Consider the following 25,374-nt stretch of genomic DNA (forward strand, 5'->3'; position numbering starts at 1 on the left):
CCAGACACCTCACACACGCTGTCAACAGTTGCGTTTTGTCTTCAGGTCTGGGGCCCGTTTCTTCAGTCTTTGGGACTCCCACCCTCCTGCCCCAGATTCTGCTCCTTCATCTCTAGTCCTACACCCTCCAAACTCCCCTTTTCTTTCCGTAGAATCAGCCCCTTCCAAGGAAGTGCTGGGGGCCTGGAGGGAGAGCTGGGACCCGAACTCCTCAGAGGCGAACTCCTCAGAGGCGAGACTTAGAAAGTTCCCGTGGGTGAGGTCCCTGACCTGGGACAGCTGTGGGGTAGTGTTAGACACGACCGACCGCTCCCTCCTGCTTGGGAACAGAGAGCAGGTGAGAGGTGGGCCCAGGTAGTAAGGTGACAGGCAGGGTCCTGAGAGGATGCCTCAGGGGAGAGGACCTAACCTCCCTTCTCTTACCCTTCCTGGGTTATTAAACCAAAGGCCACCCTGTTTTGTGTGTCTGCCCCCTAGTCCAGCAAAAAAGGAAGTTTCCCTAAGAGGGGAGAGAAAGGTCAAGGAGAGGGCCTGGGGCCTGGGAAAGGGATGCTCAGGCCCCTGCTTCCTTGGGACTAGGGAAGAGCAAGTCCACTGTGCTCCCAGGTTTCCCTTCTGCTGTGGAGTTCTGACACCCCCTCTTTTTTCCCCTCTCACCCCCTTTTTATTACCAGAGTTCTTGTCCTTCCTGATAGGAGTTCGGGGACTGGGGAGAATTGGGGAAAGGGGGTGAGTGTTTCCGCTTCTGAGGGTGAAGGATTGAAGCGGGACAGGCCGCATCCCAGGGCCACTGCCCAGCGGGTGAGCTAGGTTTTCTCCTACTGGAGCCCCTTCATTCTGAGGAGCCCCTGTGGGAGTCAGTGGGGAGGGAACTGCATGCCCCCCACAGTCCCCACTCTAAACCCCACACTTACAGCCCCTGCGGAATGGCTAGCGTGAGGGTGGCGCTGAACCCAGGCCTGGGAGTAGACACCCTTCTGGAGAACTCCAGTTACTGGGACGCATCTGGGAGGAGTCTCTCTGAGGGGAAGCGCCACCATCCCGCGACTGCCCCGCACTGTTTCAGCTCCTTCCCAGATGCCACTGCTGGACCTTTCTGGTGGAGCCGGTTTTGGCCCAGAGGGGCTGGATGGGCCTGGGGCTGCTCCCCGCTGGGGGCACGAAGGGAGGGAAGGAAGGAGCCTCCGGGGAGGGCCTTGCCCTTTTGGGCACCGTTGGGTTCATTTGTTAATTCTGTTCTGTGGAGAGGAGGCATTCTCAAGACGCTCGCTTGGCGGTGAAGGGGTCCTAAAACCGGTCTGTGCGTCTCCCACCCACGTGGGCCTGTCTGTATCTGCGCGTTGCTGGTTTTCATTTTAATGGTTCTAATTTGAGAATGCGCCGATGTCATTTTTACGAGGTTGGTGTAAAAAAAATTTACAGCCTTTTCCAAAAAGCTTTTTTTTTTTTTTCCAAGGGAAAAAGGTGTAGAATCACTTCGGGGTTTTATGGTCTCCTCTCCCCCATCCTCCTTGCCCCCCTTCTCTGTGTAATTTCATTTTTATGTCTCTTTGCTGGAGGATAAAGCCTGGCTGGTGGAGAACCTGGATCTCCTCAGGTCAGCACCCTTAGTGGTGGGGGCCCCTGACCCCTGACCCTTCTCCCTGCACCCCTTCCCTCCACACTCTGGTCCCAGAGGACTTGTATTTCAAGGGGTAGATGGAGAGACATTTCCTGTTTAATTCAAGTCAACAAATACTTATTAGGTACCTACTGTTTACTAGCAGTGGGTTAGGTATCTCCTCTCAGAGATTGTATCAATTCCTGCTTAAAATCCGCCAGCAGTTTTTCCTTGAGTGTAGAAGGCAATAAAAAGCCATCGTCCCAGTGATGTGGCTGCTGCTCACCCCTGGGACTTCTTCTCAGGCCACTCAGCTTGGCCACACTAGCCTTTCTGGTTCATAATGCTCCAACCTTATATGCCCACCTCCGGGCTCTTGCACCAGCTCCTTCCAGCCGTGAATACCCTCCCTTGAAAAAGTAGCCCCCTAATCCTAAATGCGTCCTCGGAGAGGCCTTCCCTGGCCACACAATCTAAGTAACCAGCCAGCCGTCCTTTGCGTAACGCTGGCCACCGTCTCTCACAGCTCGCTTCGCTTTGTTGTAGGGTCTGTCTCATCCCATTAGAACATGAGCTCCATTAAAACAAATACGCCATGTCCCCAGTGTCTAGGACAGTGTGAGTGCCCTGTGGGGCTTCACAAAAATGAATTATAGATAAATGAATCAAAAGCCATATTCCGGGGGGGTGGGGGGCAGGTGATGGGCCTTCCTGGGAGGGCTTTTCAGGTTTGGGGTGGGCCGGCCCACCAAACACCCTTCTAGGGCCCCTTCCCCTAAATCTAGCCACAGCTCCCAGTTGAAATTATCATGACAATTGAGATCCCAATTTTGCCAAAATTAGCTAGATGCAGACAAAAGAAGCTTGGGTTTTGTTTATTTTGGCTGCTCTTTACCACCATCGGGATTAGACCAGAGTTTGCTGGGGCGGGGGTTCCTCCATCCTGTCTGCCCAGCTCCTGGCTCCTCGTCCCTGTGCAGAGCCCCGTGTCAGGCCCCGGGGGACTCAGGTTCTGCTTCTGCCGCTGTGTGACTTTGGGCGCTTCGCTGCCCCTCTTCGGATCTCCGTTTCCATATCGATAAAGTGAACTAGATAAGTGTTTCACACACCTTTTTGCTGGAGATCTGCCGTAAGAAATGCCTTTTATTTGGAGTGGCAGCGCACAAGAGTTTCACGAAACAATGCTTACACTTACCTAGTAACTCTGATGTTTTCGTGTGTGTGTGTGTATTTTTTCCTATTTTTTTGACCTTCTAAGTTGATATTATATGACCCACCATTAGCTCATGACCAGCAATTGGGAAAACACTAGACTAGATACCCTCTAACACTCCAGCTCACCAGGTCTGTGACCTGCGTGACTCTGCTTCTCTGTTCTCAGAGTTCAGCCCTTCGTGCTTGTCTCCCTGAGCACCACGTCCCCGCCCTCCCAAACGCACAGAGTAAGGCTGGGACCCCGACACAGACCTGGGATCCTCCAGCCTGGAGAAAGAACCAGTAAACACCCCTGCACCTGGCCTCCATAGAGAGGATGCTGGTCCTCCCCCAAATTCTCCAAGACAGAAATGAGGGTGTAGTCTCATCCCGAAGATGAGAGATGCATCTGCCCCAAGACTTGTTTTTCTTTTCATAGCAGCTCCCTGTTGCCCTCAAAGCACTAGCTTCATTCCCCTCCAACCCTGCCGCCCTCCCTGGATGCCATCCGTTATAAGCCATTTGTTCCTAATTGTGAAGCTCCTGCTAATGACTTCTGAATGGGCGGTTGGGGGAGGAGAGTTCGGCTTCATTAGCGAGACTGAGTTCTTAGGCTTGAGGGGGAATGGGGGTGGGTGTAGACGGAAGAGGGCTTGGTTAACAAGTCCTTCTGGGTGGCATTGGACAAATGATCAGGAGCTGCCTGGGAAGGTGAAAGATCAATAATCACAATCACAAGAGTTAATGTCCATCCAGGACCCACTGCCAGCACTGTGCTGAGTACTCCATGTACACTGTCACATGTATTCTTCACAGCAAACCTGTGAGCCGACTACAGGGTTATTCCCATTTTACACAGGAAGAAACTGAGGCTCAGAGCAGTGATGTGACTTACCCAAGGTCACTCAGTGTTTGGTGGAGCCAGGATTTGGATCCAGATCCCTTTGACCAGGGTCCGGGCCCTGAATGGACCAGTACTGCTTCCTTTGGAGGAAAACTAGACTTCATTCCCCAAACCACAGAGCTGGGCATTTGGTTTTCAGTCTGAAGGGTGGAGGGAGCAGGAAAATAAGGTTTAAAAGGCCAGATGGCTCCCAATTTCCCATTCTACCCTGAGCCCCCCCATGCCTTCTCCCCGGTGGGATTCTCAATGCCTCTTCCTACTCAAAGCTGTATCTGGCCCACAAGGAAGAGAAACTGGACCCCGTGTATCAGTCCCCAGCCACAGCAGGCAGTGCAGACACATGCCTGGTGCCGCCAGAGTGGCGACTGTGACTCGGATGGGGCTTTAGAAAGTCTTAGACCTACCTGATCCCTTGGGTGACCACCCTGGAGGAGGACATCCTAGGCCAGAGGGCCTCCCCCGCCCCTCCTCCCAGAGCACCATCCCTGGTTAGGGGTCCAGATGGGGGTGGGGGATGGAGCAGCATTACAGGGCACTGAGCAGTCAGTGACATGTCCAGGCCATCTGGGGAGAGGAGATTGGGCCCCAAACCCAGGGTCTGCCCATCACCCTCACCACTGGGCACCTATAGGGTGATCTTTAGGTGGTACCAAGTCCCTAATTGGGTCAAGGCTGGGCTGTAAGTAAAGTCCATGAAATGAGCGTGTGCTGCCCACTGTCACCTCCCCATCTTCTCCAAGCCAGTATGAGGTGGGTGGCCATGAAAGTGAATGAAGGAATGAGTGAAGGATGAATGAATGAAGTGCCTAGAGGAGCAGGCCCCGTGGGCTCCTCCAGCCTCTCTGGCTACTCACCTCCAGCACAGCTCGATTTTCTGTCCCTGCAAGTGGTTTCCAGGTCCCCAGACTCACCAGCTATTTCAGTCGTCTGTGGTGTGAGGGTCGCTGCGCCTGGAACGCCCTGAACCCTTCACCCTCCTTGTCCACTTGGTGAACCTGCCCTTCCAGCCTCCAGTCAGTGCTGCCACCTCGTCTGGGCCCCGGTGCTGGTGTCCATCTCCACCTCAGTCTGTGACGGGCGTCTCATCACAGCACAGGCCCTGAGCCCTGGGGCAGGGCCAAGTTCTGTTTCTCTGTATGCCCAGCACCCAGCACCATCCCTGGCACGTAGGAAACGGAAGGAAGGAGTGTGGGGGGAAGGGTGGGAGGTCAGAGGAGGTGACAACCTGGCCAGGCCTAGAGTCTCACCTGGTCCCCTGTCACCTGGCCTAACGGGGGAGGAAAGGCTCAGAGTGATAGGAGGGGCGGGGCCTGTCGCAGGGAGGTCTCACAGGAATGAGGTTGCAAGGCCCTGTCATTTTTTTTTCCTGTAAATCTTGTAATTTCATGCTCCAGGGGACCACCAAGTAAGTGAGTCAGTGGGGAGAGAATCCAGCCCCCCAGGCCACTACCCCCACCAGGAGACTGCTCGGGACTCCCTCCAACTTCCCCTGGAAAACCCTCCCCTGTGGCTCCCCTCTTCCCACCAGGGATTGGGGGGGGGCTTCCTCCCCCCACCCTGACCAGCATCCCCTCTGGGTCACCTGGGCTGCCAGCCCCTCTGAGCCATCCTTCACCCACCTTGCCCCCTGATCTCTGACCCCTCTACCCCATCTCTACCTTTGGAGGACAAAGAGCATCTGTCCAGCCCGTGTCATTAGACCTGGGGCGGGGTCCCTAAAAAACGAGGCACATAGAGGCAGGGCCCCTTCCGGATGACCAGCTGGCCACCTCCTTACCCTCTTCTTCACCCTGCACCTCCTCCCACAGCCTCTCAGAGCCCTTGACTCAGGTCAGATTTCTACTTTCTGATGTGAATCTTGAAGAGAAGCAACCCCGGGCCACTCCTCCCAGTGTGAGGTCCTGGGGAGGAGGGGTGTGGAAGAGGCCTAGGATCTGGGGCGCTGGTGAGGGGCGTGCCAATCTGGATGCCAGGTCTGCCCTGGGACACGCTCCCATAGATACACCAGGGTGTATTTAGGTACTGTCCTAAGGTAAACTAGGTTTAAGCCTCAGGGAGGCTCAGCTATTCAATGAAAGGGCTGAGAAGGGGGTGTGTATATATGCTTGGTGTACAGTGGGCGTCCCCTAAGTGTTTGCTGAGTGGCAGGGTGGGGGGCTATGAGTGCATCCGTGTCCCACCTTATAGGTCTGCCTTGGTGGTGCTCGTGGTGGGTAGGAGAGTGGAAGTCCACGTGAGGACAGACAAGTGTGTGTGGATAGATGTGCGAGGAAGCCGCAGGTGGCCTGTGGCATTTAATAGGTGCGCTGGGGAGAGGCTGGAGGAGGTGAGAGATTCAGGATACGCTCCTCGAATGCCGACCAAGTGCCAAGCATTGGTCCTTTAACACCCCACCCCCACCCGCACGTATTTCAGAGTTCGGTAGTGGCCCAGTTTTGCAGAGCAGACTGGAGCACAAAGGTAGGGGATAACTTGCCCAAGGTCACACTACCAGTAGGCGGCACAACTGGGCTTCAAAGCCAGGTCTACCTGATGCCTGGCCCCCCTTCAAAGGCCTGGACACAACTGCTCTGGCCCCCAAGTAGATCTTTGAGGAACCTGGGTATATTTTGTGTTCCTGAAATGTGGATTCAGGACAGGTCCCCACATCCCCTGCCTCTGAGCCCTCTACTGACCTGGAGTGGCGGGGGATGGAGGGCTTGCTTGGCTGACCTTACAGAGAACTTCCTGGCCTCTGTCTCCTACCTGACCTCTCCTTCTCAACCTCTCACTGCTCGTCCGCCCACCTCCTAGGCCCACTGCCTGGCCGGAGAGGCTCCTCCTGCAGACTCCATGCACCTCCCATTCTCATGATCCCACTGGCTCAGAGTCCAGTCTGAGCCACCGTGGCTTCCAAGCCCCGATCACTACAGTCAGTGTAACTCACTGATAGTTCACACTCCCTTCAGGACTTGATCCAATTCCCCCAGTGCCACAAGGCCCTGCTCCCAGACTTCCTGCACTGACTCGTAAAGCCACATAGCGCTCAGACCCTGAGACCTTGAGACTCCACCCTCATCCCCCCAACTGTGTGCTTTGACTCCAAGTGAATGCTACTCCCATAGCCCCCAGACCGACCACCTAGTAAGGCAGATGGCCTTGGAGCCAGGCTTCTTGGCCTCAAATCCTGGCTCTGACGCTTCCTAGCTGTGTGACCTTGGGCGTATTACTTAACTTCAGCTTCCTCCTCTGCAAAATGGGACTGATAATCCCTACCTCACACCCTCCCAGGAGAGGATTAAATGACATCTTGCCTGTAAAGTGCCTGACACACAGTAGATGCTCGACAAATTGTACCTACTATTAATAGCCTGAGTCCACCACGACTTTCTCCTGCGTCCTTGTTTTGACCGCTGACCCATTTGCTGACCCCATTGAGTCCCAACAAAACCTCACCAGGTCCCAGAGTGAGTCCCTACGGGTTCTGATCCCCAAAGCCTGGCAGCTTCTCTCAGGGACTCCTACCTTTATCCTTATCCCCTAGCCCAGGTGGACCCTGTGACCCTCTCACTCATCCCGAAGACCTTCTACATGACCCTGACCTCCTCCCCTTTATTCTCTCCAAACGCTCCCTGAATCCAGGATCCTGCACTGACCCTTGCCCCCCAACGTCTACTCGGAGCACTGATTCGTCCCTGTCTTGCAGGCTCTCCAAGTGGCCCGGCAGTTCCTGCTGCAGCAGGCCTCAGGCCTGAGCTCCCCAGGGAACAATGACAGCAAGCAGTCGGCCTCAGCCGTGCAGGTGAGGAGGATGCCCTGCTGTACTGGGCTGGGCTGGGCTGGGGCCAGGTCGGAGGGTGGGCTTGGCACCGAGGGAGGGGAAGGACCGGCTGGAGAATTGCTCTGGCCCCATCCCCAGTGCCAGAGAGGGGGCGGCTTTCCAGAGGGGATTGCAGTCACTGCAGGGGCAGGTGAAGAAACACCACCTTCTCATCCGCACCTGACCGCCCAGCCCTTCCTCCACCAAGCCTCGCGTCTGTCGCCCGGAGTTTGAGTCTGTCTGAGCCCTCTGCCTCTGTACCTGTCTGCCTGCCTCCTCTTCCCTGGCTCTGCGCTCAGGGTCTCTCCCTGGCACGTCTGGGTCACTGGGCCCGTCCCTCTCTGCTCCCCTCCCAGGCTCTCTCACTTGCCGAGGCCACTACGCCCTCCCCCGACCTCCTCGTCTCTCACCCACCAGCTCTCTCTGTCTCCCCGCATTTCCTGTCTCTTGATGTCTCTCTGTCTCTCTTGTTTTCCTTTGCACAATCTGCCCTTTTTGTCCCCCGCCCCCTTCCCCGCAGCGTGCCGGCCCATCTGGCTGGCTGGGGGAGGGGAGGGGAGATGGGGTTGGGGGCAGGGGTAAGCCAGGCCTTCTGTTTACCTTTTGTGTCACAAAGAACTTGGGAGAATTGCCGTCTGAGTCGGGGTGGGTCACAGCTCCGCCGGCAGCCTGCTCCCCTCCCCCCGCAGCCGGGCTTCCTCGCTCTCCCCACCCCTTTTGGGGGTGGGGGTGGGGGGGAGGGGTGGTGGCTCCAAATTGGGGAGGGGACTAAGCGGGGCTTTGGAAGGAAGTTTATCTAAGGGAGGAAGGGTGAGCACTGATCAGATCGGCAAAGCGCCGAAGCCTGAAGGGTGGGGTGCTGAGGGACTGGGGGGACGAGAGGACCAGGGCGGGGAGGGGGTACAGGGTGGCCGGAGAAGGACCCGGGACTGGGTTTTTCCTGGGGCAGATTCCAGTGCTCTGTGGCTCCGAGGGCATATCTGGGTTTTCTGTGAAACAAGCTTGCATTCCGCAAGTGCTTTCAAGAAGTTGAAGGTGCCGGACAGGACAGTTGTGGGGCCTGAGCAGTGACCCTCTTTTAAAAGTCTCCAACCTAATGAGACAGGCCTCAGGAGGAGGAGTTGGGCAAAGAGGGGTAGTGCCCTGGGCGGGGAAGGGGAGGACAGTTCGGATAGCCACTAACTGGAAGAAAAAGTTCTCACACTGGAATGAGGTAGTAGGTTCTCATGCCCCCGTAGTGTCAGGACTGGGTCTCTTTGAATTCAGGAGCCCCCCATATACTCCCTGGGTCTGAAGTGGCCCTCGGGCTACTGTTCTGAATCTGTTCTGAATTTTCTACCCTGGGCCCAGCCTAGTACCCCCTTCTAAGAACAGGGAGAGGGGTAGGCTGGGGAACAGTAGGAATGTTCCCCAACCCAGAGAGGGTCTCCTGACCCAAGTAAGAGGGAGGGCGCTGGATGGTGGTTGGAGGGACTGAGGTCAGACATCAGGAAGGACTTTGCAGCAGGGTAAGAAGGGTAGGATCTGAAGTAATTAAGAAAGGAAAAGAGGCTGTGGAATCTTCCTTCGGAGATCACCCGCACCCCCCAAAAACGAGAGGGGTCGCTCAACAAAGCTTACTCAGTACTTCCTAAACTGACAACATTTGCAGAGTGCTTACCATGTATGCTGGGCTGGGAGGAGCAGGGATGGTACCTGACATAGAGGAAGCCTATTTAGAGGCTGAGGGTTGGGATGGATACAATTTGGTGCCAGAATCAAGGACCCAAACTCAACCTCTTAAGTATGGGGATCGGGGTCCCTGGGTGAGTGGGGAGACTAGGCCAGAGCTTAGTTTAGGTTAAACTCCCTTGCAAATGACCAGAAGGTAGTCCTCAGTCCTGGCTGGAGCTGCAGCAAGAAAGATCGTGGTGAGACACCAAGAAGAACTTCTAGAAATGGCATGGGGGCTGAGAAGATGAGACGAAGGCTGGGCCCAGCTAAGGGGCCTGCTCCAGCCAACCTTCTGCCCAAACTCCCAGATACCTGTGCTGCCTTCTGTGATTGAGCTCTCCCTGCCTGGGGCCCAGGCACAGGGACAAGCCAGGCAATCTCCAGGCTGGAGCTGGAGACCTAATATGGTTTTAGAAACTCTTCTGAAGCTGGCTCTAAGAGAGGGGTGGTGAACATGGCTGGGAGGTGAGTGGGCAGGCAATCCTGCCTTGAGTTGGGGACCACTGGGAAAGAGGCTGCCATAGATCTGCATTACCCACTTGATTCAGGCTCCAGATCAACAAAATACGCTCTCCCCTATCCCACCACCAGCCTTGAGTTCTTAGAAAAGCTACTTCTAGGCCCTGGACCCCACGCGGGGTCAGAAGCCCCACTTCCTTGGAGATGTTGAACCTGAGGGTGGGGATGAGAGGCAAGGAAGGTATCCAGGGTTTGGGGCTCCAGGCTCCTGGAGAAGTTCAGACATGGCCCCAAGAACCCCCATCTCCCCAAGCCCAGAGAACCATCAGGCCAGGGCTCTGTACTGGGGACTGCAGTTCACTGTGCTAAGCACGCGGCAGCATCACAGTGTATGCAGGAAAGTGTGAGTTCTGAAGCTAGTTGTTTGGGTTAAAATCCTGGCTCTGCCCTTTGTCAGCTGTGTGACTCTGGACAAGTTTCTTAACCTTTCTGGGCCTGAGTTTGCCTCATCTGCAAAATGGGGCTAATAGCAGCATCTATCCCGTAGGATGGTGAAGATAAAACGAGATGATTTTGTAAATCACCTAGTGTCTGCCCCACGATGATTTACGTGGTGGTTGGAGGGCTCCAGGCCTGAGCAGGGTCCCCGAGGGAGGGGCTGGAGGCAGCTGTCGGCATTTTGCCTGGGGCTCACACTGCCAGGGCTTTTGTAAGCATTTAGCTGCCCTGGCCGCCCTCCAGATGGTGACTCACGGGCCTCGCTGGGCTGACTAGCCGACGGTGCCCATCCTGACACATCCCAGCCTGGTGAGGGGTCAGTGGGGACACCAGGGGAGCTCCAGCTCAGTCCTCAGAACCCCCAAGGGATGTGAGGGGAAGGGATGGGCTCAGCCAGCTCAGGAGATAGCAGGCAGCTGCCACCTCACTGACCTTTCTTGACCCTGCTGGGCCACCTTCAAGACAAGTACACACAAGGTAATCCATCCAGATTACTGCGGCCACCTCTCCAGCCTGCGGCTCAGCCAACTGGCAGGAACAGCAGGGGCCGGGGAGGCCTTCCAAGGTCATCTCTTCCATTCCCCTGCCTCCAAGTAGGAAAGCCCCAAGGAAGGAAATACCACATCCTTTCCTGCAGGCCACTCGCAGTGACTCACACCCCTGGTGCCTGGAAAGACCTCCTGGGTGTCTAGGCTCAGTCTCCTCGGCTGGGGGCCCTGTCCATCTCCTCTAGTTCAGTTCTCACAGCCACGAGCATGGGAGGCCCAGAGCTTTTGCCCAAAGTGACCCTTGCCACGTAATGCCCCTGGGGCCGGAACGTTGGGCCCCTGGCGTGCCTAAGGTGCACTCGTGGAGGAGGGGAGGGAAAGAAGGGAAAAGGAAAATCCAGAATGTTTTAAAAAGTAATTTTCTTTACATTTGTGTAGAATTTCATGGCCATACAAATCACCTTCACTTACTTCTTCCCCCACTGTCCCTCTAGGCCTCGGTTTTCTCACCTCTAAAATGGTGACGATGATGGTACCCTCCTCCCAGGGCTGCTGTGAGGATTCAGGGAGATAATACACATGAAGGGCTTAGCCAAGCACCTGGCACGCCTGGCATGTAATCAGCCGCCACCAACATCATCTTGAGTAGTCCTGTGAAGCGGGGAGGGCAGCTGTGCCAAACCCAGTTAGCAGATGCAGAAAGTGAGGCTTGGCGATTTCAAAGGGATAGTCAATGTCAGGGATAAGAACCTGGGTCATCTGACTCAGAAATCCAGGGCTCTGAGCTCCACCATGTTGGGGGCCCCCACGTCAAAGGACAGGTATGCAGCTGCCTCGGGGGCACCCAGCAAAGGATACAGGCTGGCTCTGCACGGGGGGGCTGGATCTGTGCCATGGCCTGACCCTCCGAGAGTGGGGACCAGAACAGCCCTGCAGCCTGACTTTCCCGAGCCTCCCCAGGAGACAGTTGTAAAGAGAGAGGTTGGCCTTTGGGATCTCTAGCTTCATCGAACCCCTGAGCTCCCTGGATGGTTCCATTTCCACACACTCTCCTAACCCTTCTCAAGACCTGCTCTGGGCGGCGGGGTGTGGGCAGGCGGTGCGAGATGTGGGAACAGCAGGAACTGCAGAGCACACAGACCTGGGCATGAGTCCCAACCCTGGCGCTTAGGGCTCCTCGTTAGAGGCCCCTCAGAGCCTTCATTCACACGGTGTGGCCGTGGCTAAAAAGCTAGGTGCCCCTTCCAGGGATGTTTGCACAGAGATGGCTGCAGTAAAGGAGGGGAGCCCAGGGCTGGGGCTCAGCCACTAGTGAAGGGGGGCAAGAAGAGGTGGGGGCAGTGAGACCTACCGATGTCCCTGGAGCCACTGCACTTCCCCCGTTGCTCCTCTGCCTGGGGATGCCCTCACTGGTGGCTTGAGGCTGAGCCTTGCCCCTGCCAGGGATCCTGAATGGAACCAACTCCTCCTCTTCTGCCCTGCCTGTGGGGCTGGGGGAAGGTGAAAGGGCCCAGGAATCTGCTGGGGACATAACCTGTGCTGTCCTGACCAGGACAAGTCTCTTGCAAGACACTCCCCCTGGACTGGCCCACCAGCACCCCTCCCTCCCTGCCCCAAGGTTGATCTGCCAGGAAGGTAACTCAACTGCGGGGGAGCACACACTTAGTGAGTGCCTGCCATGTGTCAGCTCTGCTTGGGCTGGGGAGTGAGATGGGAGATTAGAGACTTGTGCACATGGAGCTTGAAGAGTGATGGGGATGGCCAATTGCCCTGTCAGGACACCTGTCCTGGGCATCAAGACAGTGCTGCAACTTGGACTACCCAGGCTCTGACTGCACAGGCTAGGGGTTTCAGGGGAGGTGGGAACTGGGGAAAGAATGATGATACTGCTTTTCCCTGAACCTTTTGCCTGTAGCTAGATTTTTTTTTTTTTTTTTTTTTTTTTTTTGTGGTACGCGGGCCTCTCACTGTTGTGGCCTCTCCCGCTGCGGAGCACAGGCTCCGGACGCACAGGCTCAGCAGCCATGGCTCACGGGCCCAGCCACTCCGCGGCACGTGGGATCTTCCCGGACCGGTGCATGAACCCGTGTCAACTGCATCGGCAGGCGGACTCTCAACCACTGCGCCACCAGGGAAGCCCTGTAGCTAGATTTCTGGGCCTCCTATAGAGGCCTCACCCAGGGCAGAGGGCAGAAAGCTGCCCTACTATGAGAATCCTGCAAGTTCCAGCTGGAAGGAGGCATCTCTGTTTTACGGTGGAGGAAACTGACACCCCAGAGACAGCCAGTGAATGGCTGGAGGTCACTTGGCAAGTTCATTGCAGAGCGAGGAGGAGCAGCCTGCCTCTCCCCGCGTCTCTGCATGGTGTTCTTTCCACCCCACTTGGACCTAGTTAGGTGATTACACGTACACACTCACACAGGGTGGCCCTCATGGTGCTCCCTGGGCGTCAGCTCCCGGTCACTGTGTGTGCCGTCTAGACAGGTGTGCTGGAGTACGTGACACGCATGTGAGAGGGGCCAAAGTCCAGGTCCTCATGCCATGTGGGCTACATTTTGAAACCTTCCCACGGCTGCAGGCTGCCCTCCTGGCCAGGCCCACCTTGTGGATCGTGTTCTCAGAACAGACCGAGTAGGAGTCAGCAGTGGCTAGGTGCTGCCCCTCCCCATCACTGGGGGAGACACCCTGCAAAGCATGGATTCTACTAACCAGTGTCACTGGGGTCTAATCTTCCTGTGCCAAAGACAGCACATCCTGCAGTAATGTCCAGCCGCCTGCAGGCTCTGTTCTAAGTACTAACTCATGAGCCCTCGTGATGACCTTAAGAGGCAGGCACTATCGCTACTTCCATTTCAGGGACAAGAAAACCAAGAACAAGGGAGGTGAGTCACTTGTCCAGAGATGCACAGCTAGCAGGTGGCAGAGCCAGAATGTGAGCCCAGGCAGCTCACTGCGGAGCCGCTCTGCCCCGCTGTGGGCAGGGGCTTGGGCGCGGACCCTCCCCCGGCGTGGGGCAGAGGTGAGGGGCTGACGGGGCCGAATCTCACAGGTGCCCGTGTCGGTGGCCATGATGTCGCCGCAGATGCTCACCCCCCAGCAGATGCAGCAGATCCTGTCACCCCCACAGCTGCAGGCCTTGCTCCAGCAGCAGCAGGCGCTCATGCTGCAGCAGGTGAGTCTGGCCCCGGGGCCGCCCGGAAGGGCAGGGAGAGGAGGGCGAGGTGTTCCAGGCACTGGCCTCCCCACTCCCACCCTGTTTACTACCAACATCACCAAAGGCCAAAGCAGGGGCAGAAACCAGAGAGACCGCTCTGGCCGGACTGACCTGCATTCCTCCAAGACAGCTGGGGAGGGGTCAGAGGTCAGGCCTCTCCCACAGCAGACTCCCACACACCCCCATGTGCCCTCACAGCGCCCCACCTGTATCTCCAAACCCCCGGGAAGGACAAAGAACATCCTGGCACTTCACCCTCCCCCACCAAGGGAGGGGGAGGCTCCCCTCTTCCCTCTCCGTCCAGGCTCTGCTCCGGGAGAGCCTCTCTCGGAGCAGACATCTCCCTGCTGGACCGTCTGTTTGACGGCAGCCCAGTCACGAGAGGGCTGACCGTTGCTTTGGGGTCAGCAGTCCCTCGCCTGCGCTAACCCACTCCCGCTCTGCTGTCGACCCCCAGCTCCAGGAATATTACAAGAAACAGCAAGAGCAACTCCACTTACAGCTCCTCACGCAACAGCAGGCTGGGAAGCAGCAACCCAAAGAGGTAAGGGGCTCAGGCAGGGCCGGATGTGCCCCTCAAAGGACCCCCGCCCCTCACCTGCAGCGGCAGCCCTCTCCTAGCCAGGGGCTGGGAGTCCCAAAGTGGTCAGGACAGAATGGCCTTGGGATAGTAGAAAAACCAGGAAAGGCTGGGGGGCGGGATGGGGGGATGGAGGCCCACATTCCGCCACCTCCCCTCAGCCGCATTCAGTCCTCCTCTCCTCGCCTTGTGTTGTTGGATATGGGGAGCAGAAGGGCTGAGCCCTGTGTTATCTGAGCACATAGGCGTAGACGGGTGTGTGAGTGTCGGATGGTCCGCACTCAGGAGCGGCTGCCTCGTGGTCATGCCCTCTTCCTGCCTGCTTGTCTGTTAGTGACCCAGCACGTCAGCCCTCTAGCCTGGTCCTGAAAATCTTTCAGTCCCTCCCCTCAGCCCTGCCCCGACTTCTGTTGCTTCTTGTAACATCCTGCCCTGCCTCTCCAGAGAACTCGCCAGCCTGCACCCCCTGCCCCATCTGGGCCACAGTGCCTTCTGAGCTTCCATACCAGGCCCTGCAGTGCCCCCCACCCCATGTCCCAGACACGCACTTCTCTCCTGCTGGCCAGACCACAGCCGAGGTCAAGTTGCCTCTTCCCAGGAGGCTGCCCTGCTGACACCCAGTCATTCCCTCCCGCCCTCAGCCTCCCCCTCAAAGGTCTCCTATTTTCTTCCTTCTCTGAATTGTCTCTAGGCTGAATAGCCAGCCCACCACCCCACCTCCAGGGCAGGTGGGCTGAGCCATCCCTGCCTCCAGAGTGCCTGGGACATGCTTGGCTCCTGGGGCTCTGAAAAGGCTTGCTGACAGGCTGACTGTCAGTGCTTGTGTGAAGTACTGAATCTGGAGGGGGGGAGGGGCGGGCGGGGGGGCCAGAGCAGGAGAGAGGGAGCCACCAAGAGCAGAGTGAGCAAGTGCGGGCAGGCGGCGGGCATCTGGGCAGTAGTGATGTGACTGTTCCCTAGCCTGGGTCCTGATGACCTGTCGATGCTGATCTTTTAAAGTCCCATCAAATGCCTTGATTCTCTGTATCTAAGAAGCAAGAGAGGAGAGGAGCTGGAGGGGAGAAGGCCCCCTCCTGAGAGCGGAAGGGGGGCACCCCGGGCACGTGGGAAGGGTGCCCGCCAGGCGGGAGTGGCCCCTGGAGTCTGACAGGCTCATCCATCATTGTGATGAGAGCCACCCGCGCCCCCCAGGCGAGCACAGCTGTGGTGCGGGAGCCGAAGCAGCAGAAGGAGGGAGGCGGGAGCGGGGAGGGCTTCGTGCTGCGTGTCTGGTTCTGGCCGTGTGTGTCTGCGCGCGTGCGTGCGTACGTGTGTGCGTGTGTGTGTGCGTGCGTGTTTCCTGCGAGGAGGCATGCAGCCCTATGGAAGCTGGGCTGGGAGCAGGGAGGCTGCAGCTGCGGACACCACCACGACAGCTCCGGGGGCCGACAGGCCCTGGGAAGGGGTGGCCTCAGGGTGGGGGCCAGATGGCACGCCTGAGGCTGATGGCACCCCTCTCTGCCCGCCCCCTCGGGCCCCCCACCAGGCCCTGGGGAACAAGCAGCTGGCCTTCCAGCAACAGCTCCTGCAAATGCAACAGCTGCAGCAACAGCACCTGCTCAACCTGCAGAGACAGGGGCTGGTCAGCCTGCAGCCCAGCCAAGCCTCGGGGCCCCTCCAGACCCTCCCGCAAGGTGAGTGCCCACCCCTCAGCCAGCCCCAGCCCCACGCCCTCGCTGTCCCCGCAGGCTGGCAGCCCCCGCTCCCAGGAGTGAGGTGGGGGCCCCATGCATTCCTGGGGCCCGGCCAGCCTCCCCTCTCTCTCCCTCCCATCGCAGCCGTGTGCCCGACGGACCTGCCCCAGCTGTGGAAGGGTGAGGGTGCCCCCGGGCAGCCCGCCGAGGACAGCGTCAAGCAGGAGGGGCTGGACCTCACCGGCACGGCCACCACCGCTACCTCGTTCGCCGCCCCCCCCAAAGTCTCACCCCCACTCTCCCACCACACCCTGCCCAACGGACAGCCCACTGTGCTCACACCTCGGAGAGACAGGTATGGGGCTCCGGCTGGGAGGAGGTGCTGCAGACCTGCCCGGGGACTGGCCTTGACCCTGAGGGCTGGCACCTGTGGTAGAGGCTGGGGTGGGGTTGTGCAGCTCAGGGACCGGCAGGTTTGCCTCTCCCGGGGCACGCACAGCTGTGCCTGGCCTCTGGGGAACCTGTATTAGGGACAGAAACGTCATCAGTAGGGGAGCTGGGGCTGGGCGGGACCCAGGGCTGCCGGGGTCTTCAGGGTCCCTGACCACCATCTCCCTCCTGCCCTCCCAGCTCCTCCCACGAGGAGACGCCCGGCTCCCACCCCCTCTACGGACACGGAGAGTGCAAGTGGCCAGGCTGTGAGACCCTGTGTGAAGACCTGGGCCAGTTTATCAAGTAGGTGTCAGCCCCACTCTCCTTTGCCCCCCAGCCTGCCTCCCCTAACAGGGCCCCTCATGCCCCAGCCTGCCACCTAGCTTGCCACTTCTTGCGCCTTCAGCCACCAGCTGTCCTGCCATCCTCACCCCAGGGGGGGGCCTCGATCCTTCTCTGCCCCCCATCAACTCCCCGGTCACTCCTACCCCGTCTGCGTTCTGTATTTCCTGGGCCAGCAGCCTCCCCACCCCGACCCCAGGCTGCTGAGCCCAGCAGGTTGGGGGTGTGAGGAGAAGGAGAAGACTTCCCCCACCGCCCTCCCCGGCTTCCCCCAGCCCCAGCCCCGGAGAGCGACGGCCTTCGGGCCTGGCGGACAGGCGGCTGGCAGCAGGCAGCCAGCTGCCATAGCCGTGCCAGGCTCTGTCACTGACTGATTAACTCCACTGTCTCCCAGACCCTTGCAGCATCAGGGTCAAACAAATTGTTTTCACGCTTCGTCAGAGGTTTACTTAATTAGTTCATTTGCAGTTAGATCTCTCTGTAGCTGGGGTTTTAGCAAAGACATCAAAGGAGGCTGACGAGAAGGCGGCTTCTTCCGTTGCCCCGTTTTTGTGTTTGTTTTTTTCCCCATCTCCTTCCCTTCTTTGTATCTCTTGGTCTGTCTGCTTTCCAGGCTGTGGGCGGGATTAGAGGATGGGATGGGGTGGGTGGTGACAGCAGGAGAACCAGGGCCAACTTTCTCTTCTCCACCCCCTCCTCCCCCGGAAGACACCTCAACACAGAGCACGCCCTGGACGACCGGAGCACAGCCCAGTGCCGCGTGCAGATGCAGGTGGTGCAGCAGCTGGAGATCCAGGTGTGGCCTCAGGCTGCGGGAGAGGGGCGCGGGGGGCTCCCACCCCTGCCTCACCCACAGCACTGACTTTCCAGGAGGGACTTAGGGGGTCTCATGGAAGGGTCATCTAATGCTTTCTAGGTCCTTGTTACCATGGTTGTAAGGTGAGGGCAGCCAGATTCTGAGGGGGAAACCAGGGTTGGGGGCCTCTCTGATGCGAGGTCCTGAAGAGACTCATACTAATACAAACAACAGAAATGGTATGCATAGCTAACATACTGAGCCCTCACCTTGTGCTATACTAAATACCTATGTGACTCAGGGGATCCTCTGAACAACCTTATATGGTTGGTAGGTACTATTATTATGCCCAATTTACAGATACAGAAAGCAGAGGCATAGAGAGGTGAAGTAACTTGCCTCTGATCACTCAGCCAGTGGGTGGCAGAGCTGGGATTGGAACCAGGGCAGTCTGGCTCCGGAGTCTACACTCTACAGCACGGAATACTCAGGAGGCTACTCAGGACAGTCCATCAGGCAGCCAATCAATATTTACCCATTTCCCTCTGGCACCTAGCAGAGCTCCCTGCATGAGAGGGTGGTTGTAAAAGATCTATTGAATTTATGAATAGAGGTGAATGAATCATTCATCCATTCCTGCATCTCCATTCAGTATGTGAGGGCACTCTCACACACAAGTGCCTCTGAACTTGGGTGTTGTTCAGCCACAGCCTCTGCTCTTGATGGGGAGGAAAGGCGTGTGCTGTTGGGAAGAAGGCCCCCCAGAGTGCAGCGGCTGTGCGGGGGTCTAGGCTGGGGACACACAGTCTGGAGAAGCGGGGAGGGCTTCATGGAGCAGGCAGCCCCCAGTCCTGGCTTTCAGGTGTGAGGGGCCAGAGGGGCAGGGAAAAGCCGAGGTCCTCCAGGAGCAAGGGACGGAGGGAGCTAGGGTGCCAAGGGCGGGGGCGCATGGTCGTGATGGGCTTGGTATGTGGAGGAGGAGGGCCCGGCTGCGCCCGCCTCCCCCCCCGCCCGCTCCCCGACACCAGGCACAACCCCTGCTCACCTCCCACCTCTCCACAGCTCGCCAAGGAGAGCGAGCGGCTGCAGGCCATGATGGCCCATCTGCACATGCGGCCCTCGGAGCCCAAGCCCTTCAGCCAGCCAGTGAGTGACTCTCCCCTCCCTGCGGCCCTCCAAGAACCACGCCCCCCCACCCCGGACCCCTCATCCCGTCGGCACTGGTCTCAGCATCCTCCCCGTTGCTCACAGCTAAACCCAGTCTCCGGCTCCTCCTCATTCTCCAAGGTGACCGTCTCCGCAGCGGACTCGTTCCCAGATGGTCTCGTACACCCCCCCACCTCGGCCGCTGCCCCTGTCACCCCCCTACGGCCCCCTGGCCTCGGCTCTGCCTCCCTGCACAGTGGGGGACCTGCCCGGCGGAGGACCAGCGACAAGTTCTGCTCCCCCATCTCCTCAGGTAAGGGCCGTGGGGAGGGGCGTCTTTCCCCAAGCTGGACCCCCCTTCTGGCTACCTCAGCCTCTGCCTGTCTCCCCCAGAGCTGGCCCAGAATCACGAGTTCTACAAGAATGCCGACGTCCGGCCCCCCTTCACCTACGCCTCCCTCATCCGCCAGGTGAGCGTGGGAAGGTAGACGGAGTCGGGGGGTGGGGGGAGGCACACAGTCTGCACCCCTCCCGCAGGGTCCTGGGACCAGAGAACGTAACTTTCCATCTCCCACTCACACCTGCGTTTTCCTTCTCAGCCGGACGGCCCCTCACGTGGGCTTCGGCTGAGCCATCCTGCTGGTCACTCAGACCTGTGTGGGAGCACACACACTGTTGATGCCACTTACACCCCCTGTGTCATCCATACCCTCATTTCCACGTACACACACTCCCATGAGACAATTTCCTGATAGACTTAGGGTCACTTGTAGTCTGTCTCCTTTTCTCTGTCTCTCTCAGATGCTCTCACACACACACACATACACATATCCACACGCCATCTCATGTTTAGGGTGCCCTTTACAAAAACCAGGATAAATTCCAAACAGCCCCCACCCCCGGACCTCTTTCTCCCAAGAATACTGCTTTCCTTCCCGGTCTAGGGCAGGGGCCCTTGGAGCCATTTTCCCTCCAGCAGAAGTTCACGTGCTCCTCGCACAAGTGCGTGGCCCTCGAGGCTCGTGTTCCCTTTAGCCTCTGGCTGGGCTGTAACCAGCCTGCCCCTCTCGGGACCATCGAGCACCCCCAGCCTTGTCCACATGCTTCCGCAGCGGGTCTCCTCTGCTCTCAGATGAGTTAGGGGCCAGGCTGAGGGGAGCTGGGGCACAGCACACAGGCCTGTGGCCCTTGCAGGCCCAGACTGAGGGTCCCCGTACTTCTTCCTTGTCCACAGGCCATCCTGGAAACCCCCGACAGGCAGCTGACCCTGAATGAGATCTATAACTGGTTCACCAGGATGTTCGCCTATTTCCGGAGAAACACGGCCACCTGGAAGGTGAGGCATGCCCGTTCCTCCTTGCCAGGGTCCCAGGCGGCCTTGGACATCTCCAGATCTCTTTGTTTTTGTTTTTTTGTTTGTTTTTCTGTTTTTGTTTTTGTTTTGCGGTACGCGGACCTCTCACTGTTGTGTCCTCTCCCGTTGCGGAGCATAGACTCCGGACGTGCAGGCTCAGTGGCCATGGCTCATGGGCCCAGCCACTCTGCGGCATGGGGGATCTTCCCGGACCGGGACACGAACCCGTGTCCCCTGCATCGGCAGGCGGACTCCCAACCACTGCGCCACCAGGGAAGCCCCTCCAGATCTGTTTGAGACCAAGGCTGCCTAACAGTCCCCTCGGGGAGGCAGTTCTATAGAAGTGGCCCCACCAGGTTCCAGGCTGGGCCCTGGGCCCCTCTACCTCCACCTCTCTGGAGCACTCCCCCCATGGGCCCAAAAACCCCAGCCCCCTGAAGTAGGACCTGCAGGAGTCGGTAGTGCCCGAGCCTGGTAGGGAGGCCTGGGTTACATTCACAGGAGACCCTCAGGGTTCAGAGTCCTCGTCTAAAGGCGCATGCTCTGAAGCCCAGGATCGGTGGAGAGAGGGGGCTCGCAGGCCTGGACACGTGGGTGGACCAAGACCCTGGACTGTAATACACTGGGGCACAAACAGAGACGCTCACACTCTCCCCAGCTCTGCCATCAGTAGCAGGAAGATAATTGTCTTCATCCAATTAGTCATTTTAACACCTTCAGCCATAAGAGTTTTCCTGGGGGATCAGAAACAGACAAGGGAGGGAACCTAGGAAAATGGGACACAAAGAGTTGTGGGCTGGGACACTAAGCCATTTGTTTTTCTAGAGCCAGCATGGGGGGTATGAGTCTGTCTGGCTGTCTGATGGGTGAGAATATTAGGTTCTGTGCAGCAGGGTGGGAGGGGGTGAGGGGAAGGAGAAGGGAGTGTCGGGTAGGATGGCCACCGGGAAGGAGTCCCCCACATCTCAGGACCTGAGTTGGATCCCTGGTTCTTGAGTCCCTCTGCTGGCCAGTGCAGAGGCTGCAGTTAAACAGCCTACCTCCCCGATCCCACCAGGTTTCAACAAGTGTCACTAGGGCCCCCTCCCTACCAGTGACCAGGACAAGGTGGAGTCTGTAAGGGCCCAGCCTTCTCTGTCTTCTCTGTGCTAAGTGCAGCAGGAGAGACTGCGCCGTGACCTTCTGTATCCCCGTGCCCAATTCCCAAAGCTTGGCAAAGAGGCTGCAAGGCTGGGACAGCTGCTGTGATTGGCTGCGAGTGATGTCATTTCCTGCCAACCACAGTCCTGCCCTCTCTCTGAGCCATCAGAGCCTTCTTGGCGCCACCTGGTTCAGTCTCCAACCTGCAGGCCAGTTTGGATACCAGGTTTCGTAATGATAGAGTCCTATACAAACTTTAGGGATCATTACAATTGTTACGTAATGTTCATTTTAATATTGTGTATTAACCCTCTACCTTTAGGGGAGTCAATGTGGAGCCTCACTGCCCTAGACAACCTTCTCCTTGGGGGCAGAGTGCCTCTCATCCACCTACCCTCTTTTCTTGTTCTCTCTTAACTGCATCACCCTCTGCAATCTCTACTTCTCTCCTTTCTTGAGGTCGGGAGGAGCTGGTTTAGGTGACTTTCTTAAACCCCTCGATGACCATCATGAAGCCACCTCTCCTGTAGCCCAGCCCCCTTAGGCCTTCTTACCACCTTTGACTGGTGGCCCAGCCTTGGTCATCTCAGCGGCGTGCCTCCCTCCCAGGTCTTCACCTCCATCTCCCCTCCCCTAGTCTAGGTCCCAGCAAGAAGCCAGCTCATTGAGTGACCTTCCCATTTAACTGTGCTCTGCTGCTGTTTCTGCCACTGGGGGCACTGCCTGCGCCCTCCCTGTGGCCCAGCAGAATCCACCTCAGCTTGCGGTCCACTCTGACCTTCAGGGTTTTTTGCCGCCAAGCTTCCATTCATGTCACTTGGGAAATGCACCCTGTCTACTCCCAATTCTGTTTTCTTTCCACCCCCCGCTTCCGACCTGTTTATCTGCCCCTTGAGGTCCCTCCTCTTTTCCTCAACTATTTCAGCTCCCTTTCCTTCCTCCTCCTTTACCCTCTTGGGCCCCCACCCTGGGATGCTGTCCACTTCAGACCAGGGCAGAAGGGTTGGGAGCCGGCGTGGGCCAGGCCAGCTGCCGTTCATCCGGGGACAGAGCTGCCATCTGCCAAGCTGATGGTCCTCGCCAGCCCTCCCCTGTGTCTGTCCCCTCCCAGGGCCCATGTTGTGGGCCTGTCCTTTTGTTTACGCAGCCCCTGCCAGACCCCTTAAATTGCCGTTAATGTTTCAGCGTAACGAATTAGTCTCTCATCACGAATCAGGCTTCGAAATGAGGGAAAAAAGCCCCAGTGAGGCCATCCTCGGAAATTGGGGTCATTCTCATTTGCAAAGCAGAGGATCGGAGCCCCGTAATGCGGGCAAATTTATTCCAAGGCAGGAGCCCCGGCGTGATTAGGCCCTTTGTAATTATCGCTCCAAGAGATTCCACTCCAGCCGCCCGCCTCCCTCGTGGATTAGCAAGCGAGTCGGAAAAATACACAGGATTTAATTAGAGGCAAATTAAAATTGGTAATGAAATCGGGCCAGTTGCAAGTGGCAAGAGTTGGAAGGGAGAAAGGGAGAGGGGACCGATCTCCAGGGGCAGGGGCTGCCTGCCCAGCCTGCTCTCTTCCCCGTTTAGAAATGTAAAGAGGAGACAAGGCTGGAGATGAGGTGTGGGAGGCTGAGGGGGGGACAGGTAACGGGGACAGGGACGGTTTGGGGCTGTGAAGTTGCGAGAGGAGAGCATGGGGACAGGAGCGAGGCACATGGTGGGCGGTGGTGGGGTGGATTAGGGCCCTGGCCCAGGTTCCCGGGGGGGCGGGATTGGGCCAAGCACCCCTGCCCCCACCCAAGTGTCCTACAAACTGCATGACCTCAATTCCTGAAGTTATCCTGCTGGGAGGAGGTGGGACCGACAAGGTGACTTTTCCCTCCTCTTCCTGCTGTACAGCCACTAAACCCGGGCTCTCCTTTCTCTCAGCTTCTTTATGTTAACAAGTATGTATTAGGCCTCTGCTGTATACCTCATGCTCTCAATAAGCCGTGTGTTCTGAGCCACAGCCCAAAGTCAAGGCTCCCACGCTCCAAGGTGGTCAAGGAAGGTTGCAGTGAGGCTTCCTGAGTTACTCCCAAAACTTTTAAAGGCTTAATGGGAACTCTGTGTGCACCTGAGGTAAGGTGTCCCAGGCTCACTGAGGTGCCAGGACCTGAGTATGGTCTCGTGCCGCTCAGAAGCCCTAACAGCTACATGCATCTGACTAATGATGTTGAGAAAACAGATTATTGCTAATGAGGTATCATTCACTTGGTAGACAGAGTTTTCCAAAACGTGGCAGGGAGAAGGGAGCAGACAATACAACGGGCTGGCGGTGGTGAGGATGCCGGAGCCCCTGGCTCCAAGGGCCGAGAGGGGTCTTCCCTTGGCTCCAGCTGCATCTTCTCCTGCCCGGCCCTCCCCTTGCTTGTTGCTGGGGAAGGTGGGACCAGGTGGGACTTGAGGACCCTCTTGTCTGTGCTCCCCTGAGTGGAGGAGGGGCCACCTCTGAGCATCTGCTTCTTGTCACTGCACCCCCAGAATGCAGTGCGACACAACCTCAGCCTGCACAAGTGCTTTGTGCGTGTGGAGAACGTCAAGGGCGCCGTGTGGACTGTGGACGAGCGGGAATACCAGAAGCGGAGACCACCAAAGATGACGGGGTACGTGGGCCCACACCCCCCCATACCTCTCCAGGGTACCTTTCTGCCCCGGATCCTTCCCACTGTGGGGTTGGGGGCGGGGGAGAAAAGGGCTGAAGGAGCCCGGGAGAGCCTGGAATCTGGAAGTGACAGTTGATTAGGAAGAGGACATTTCTGTCTTCTGCTTCTGACTGAGGGAAGGAGCTGAGGGGAACCTGGCACCGGAGAGAGACAGAAGCCCAAAGTAGCCCCGGCCGGAGCTGGGGCATGGGCAGATGGCAGCCAGTGTGGCCGCTGGGGAGGGGGCTGCCATCCCCAGGGCCACTCTCCCCCATCTTATTGCAGGATGAGCCAGTCTGTGAGATCTCCAGGCCCCACCTCTTCACTTTACAGGGAGAGGAGGCCCAGAGAGGACAAGGGGCTGGAGGGTGGTCACACAGCAGATTCCTGGCAGAGCTGGGTCTCTGACCTCTACCACGCAGCGCTTCCAGTGGAAACTGAGGAACCTGGGGGAGGTTTCCTCTTTCAGCTTCCCTTCCAGTACCACCACCTCCCCACTCCGAGCACCCCACGTGGGCTTGCCTGCGTATCTTGGGCCTCTGGAGCAAGTTAGATGGCTCTCTGTGGGTGCCTGTGCCCCTCAAAGATTCCTTCACCCCAGACAAGAGCCTCTCTACCCTCAGGCAGCTGTGGGTGCTGGGGCAGGGTTGGGACCCAAAAAGGAAAGCCATTCCCTTCTGAGTGCCCCCATGTGCCAGTCACAATGCTTGGAATCTTTATATCCTGTTATCAACTTGGAATCAGAAGACCTGGGCTCGAATTACACCTCTGCTTCTCACCAGCCCTGTGACCTTGGGCCAGTTCCTTAACCTCTCTGAGACACCCTCTAAACTGGGGGTAGTCACTGTGGAAGGATGGCCTTAAGCCGTTGCTTTTCCTGACCCAACTCCTGAACACTTTCTTGTGCAGAAAAGCCTTTGGTGTGGAGCATGTGGGGACAGGCTGAGCACACGGCTTATTGGATGTCCCAAAATTCAGGATGGCAAGAAAGTGGATTTTATAGTAGGGGACTATGGAGGTTATCACTCAGACCTTGCCAGACATCGGGAAATCTAGACTGGAGAGAAAATACTGGGCCACCTGACGTGGAGACAGACACAGGGAGGGATCTGGGTCCTACTTCTCAGCCCTGAGACCCTGGGCACATTCCAGGGCCCCTAGGAGCCCCGGCAGCTCACCTGTGAAGGGGGCTTTCGGTCCCAGATGTGCCAGGTCAGTGGGAGGATTGAATAAGATGGGGCACAGGCAACTCTGGCTTCCCAGGATAATGAACGGGATAGTCCCTGGCACAGAGCACGCCCTCAGTTGGGGTCAAGGCCCGAGTGAGGAACAAGCGAATGAATGAAGCAGACGCTGCCTTCTTTCTCCTC

The 25,374-nt window shown here is 57.8% G+C and overlaps 1 protein-coding gene across 1 annotated transcript in view; it reads left to right on the top strand.

Annotated features, from left to right (window-relative positions):
* The window catches only part of FOXP4 (forkhead box P4), a gene marked incomplete at its 3' end in the record, with an annotated part of 49,379 nt that overhangs the window by 22,787 nt on the left and 1,218 nt on the right, over positions 1-25,374 (top strand). The window contains exons 3-14 of the mRNA XM_079713728.1: positions 7,384-7,479; positions 13,705-13,827; positions 14,327-14,413; positions 15,975-16,122; positions 16,267-16,477; positions 16,753-16,857; positions 17,605-17,692; positions 18,755-18,838; positions 18,944-19,151; positions 19,232-19,308; positions 20,073-20,174; positions 23,844-23,965. Of these exons, the coding sequence (XP_079569854.1) occupies positions 7,384-7,479; positions 13,705-13,827; positions 14,327-14,413; positions 15,975-16,122; positions 16,267-16,477; positions 16,753-16,857; positions 17,605-17,692; positions 18,755-18,838; positions 18,944-19,151; positions 19,232-19,308; positions 20,073-20,174; positions 23,844-23,965 (1,451 nt within the window). The remainder of the gene's footprint in view (positions 1-7,383; positions 7,480-13,704; positions 13,828-14,326; positions 14,414-15,974; positions 16,123-16,266; positions 16,478-16,752; positions 16,858-17,604; positions 17,693-18,754; positions 18,839-18,943; positions 19,152-19,231; positions 19,309-20,072; positions 20,175-23,843; positions 23,966-25,374) is intronic.

Source organism: Hyperoodon ampullatus (genome assembly GCF_949752795.1).
Source record: "Hyperoodon ampullatus genome assembly, chromosome: 10".
In the NCBI taxonomy this organism is placed as follows: Eukaryota; Metazoa; Chordata; class Mammalia; order Artiodactyla; family Ziphiidae; genus Hyperoodon; species Hyperoodon ampullatus.